The sequence below is a fragment of the Halyomorpha halys genome, unplaced genomic scaffold, assembly GCF_000696795.3.
Source record: "Halyomorpha halys isolate HHAL.00 unplaced genomic scaffold, Hhal_1.1 Scaffold38.1, whole genome shotgun sequence".
Classification (NCBI taxonomy): Eukaryota; Metazoa; Arthropoda; class Insecta; order Hemiptera; family Pentatomidae; genus Halyomorpha; species Halyomorpha halys.
In genome coordinates this window covers 1,049,941-1,052,167 of record NW_027110526.1, presented here as the reverse complement: position 1 = coordinate 1,052,167, position 2,227 = coordinate 1,049,941, and the positions used below count along the sequence as shown (strand labels likewise).

The 2,227-nt window shown below is 34.1% G+C and overlaps 1 protein-coding gene across 1 annotated transcript in view; it reads left to right on the top strand.

Annotated features, from left to right (window-relative positions):
- LOC106687299 (transcription factor SPT20 homolog) overlaps window positions 1-1,178 on the top strand; it is a 10,863-nt gene extending 9,685 nt beyond the window's left edge. The window contains exon 3 of the mRNA XM_014431100.3: window positions 508-1,178. Coding sequence (XP_014286586.2) covers window positions 508-1,134 — 627 coding nt within the window. The 3' untranslated portion in view covers window positions 1,135-1,178. The remainder of the gene's footprint in view (window positions 1-507) is intronic.
- Window positions 1,179-2,227: the final 1,049 nt, after the last annotated feature.

Below are 2,227 nucleotides of genomic sequence, written 5' to 3'. Positions count from 1 at the left end.
ACACATTAAATTTCTATTAATTTTTTCGTGACTCGCTTCTGATTCTAACCCATGAGGACATGACGATTTTTTTCTGCCTTTCTTCAACTTCATTTGCAAATTTCAATTTCTGTTTTGAGTTTTTTGAAATAACAAAATCTGTTTATTGCTGTAATCCAATATACCTGTAGGGTAAAAATATTTCGAGAGTTAATTTCCAGTACATGTTAAGAAAGCCTTTTTCTATTGAAATGTGTAATGTCTTATATTGGAACACCTTTAAAAGTCGAAAAAGTTTTCTTACTAATAAAACATATTTGTTTTTCTGTACCTTTATTGGCAAATATTTGTTTAAACCTTCACAATGCTAGTTCTAGGTTTATAAATGCTCCAAAAATATCAATGTCATTATGAATACATTCTAACACGAGTCATTGAATACCTAAATCCGTCTAATTATGTAATGTATTTTGTTTTTATGGTCGTATCTATTGTTTATTTGCCTTTCTAATCTTGAATTTTTTATAGACCGAGACAGAAGATTTGGCCAAGCTTACAAATAACCTTCGACAAGAAGTAGGCTCAGGAGCTGGTAGTTACCACGTATTCTTGAATGACGGTCGCCTCCAGAAAGTTCAATACACGACTGCTTCCTTAAGGAACGGACAGCAATGGAACTCTGGCATTCAACAGTACTCCGACCAGTACAACCAAGTTAGCCAAGTCGAGAACAACGGACTAAACCACAACGGTGAATCGTCTAGACTGCAACAGGACTATCTTCCTCCTCAACTTAACGGACTCAATCAACAGTATTACAATCAACAAAATAATGGAAACTTCCAACAGTTCAGTCAACAGCAGCAGAATGGCCAATACCTCCAACAACAGAGCCAATTAGCTCAAGAGTACGGCCTTCCAGAGACCCAGTTAGGGAGAATTCAGGATGAGCTGCAGGAACGGCAGATCCAGCAACTGGAACAGAGGCAACAACAGCTGGAACAACAACAACAGGAACTGAGACAGCAGCAGGAGGAGCTGAGGTCGGCTAGCTATCTCGCCAGCCTTCGTTACAACAACGTCGACCCAATCACCTCCCCAGTCTACTCCTACAAGCCTCCCACTCGTGTTCTCAGATACGCTCCAGAGTATTAATAGTTAAATTATTATATTTTTTTTTACTTTGAGAAAATATTTAAATAAAAAAAATCCATAAATAAAATATGTATTTTTCCATGACCTCATTTCTCCTAATTTCAGTCTAGTCAATTAGCTGGCAGAAAGAGATCTCGATGAAATTTTTGAGAGAAGTTCTGAAACTTTGCTCATTTAGGTTATGGAGTGCTCAGTAACATCTAGGTCCCCCCCCCCTAAATATATAAAAATCCAATTTGGAAAGCTTAAACATTAATACTTTTTTTTTGTCATACCTCAAATCTCATCATAACCTTGCATAATTTGATTTTAGCATACCAAGTTAAGCTAAAGTGAATTTATTTCAAGAATAACTCTTAGTTCAATTAACTGAGGACCTGGAACAAATATTGATGGACAGTTTTAAAATCGACTAGTTTAATTAATATTTCTCCTTTTTTTTACTTAGAATTCGAAAAACATGTCAAATTCGAGTAAATCACAACATTAATATTATACCACATCAAGTAAAAGTAAATTACCTACAGTTTTGAATATATTTTTTCGAAATTTTTGTGCAGCCGCTTCAGCATTAAACAGTAGTCAAAATAGACAGGTCTTTAAAATTGCTCATTTATTTATTTTTCGAAGACCTAAATTTTTGACCATTTTTATCATGTTGTGATATCTTTAAGATATTCATTTGGCTGACTAAATTTTGCACCATAATTTTACTCGCGAAAAAAAGAACCTGAACAGAAAAAAAATAAGAGTCGAGAAAAGGGAAATTGTAAATAATTTTCTCTTCTTTTTTAAAATATCAAATGATATCGTTTTTATCTTGGAAGTAAGAGAATCTATTTATTACCTATCTTCTTCTAAGCCTTTTCGACGAAGCTTTCAGAACAAGTTAAGTAAACAGATGTTGGATCATGATTCAAGAGTTCAAACTAGAAGGTCTCTTTCACCCTCGTGAAAAAATAGAGTTCATCTCCAAATTATAACAATAACCATTCAATAAACTTGGAAGTCAGGTACCATTGTAAACACTGTCTCTTCCTCATGACAATTTAAGATTATGATAGTCTTCACGCAGTCTTGCAAAATTACAATT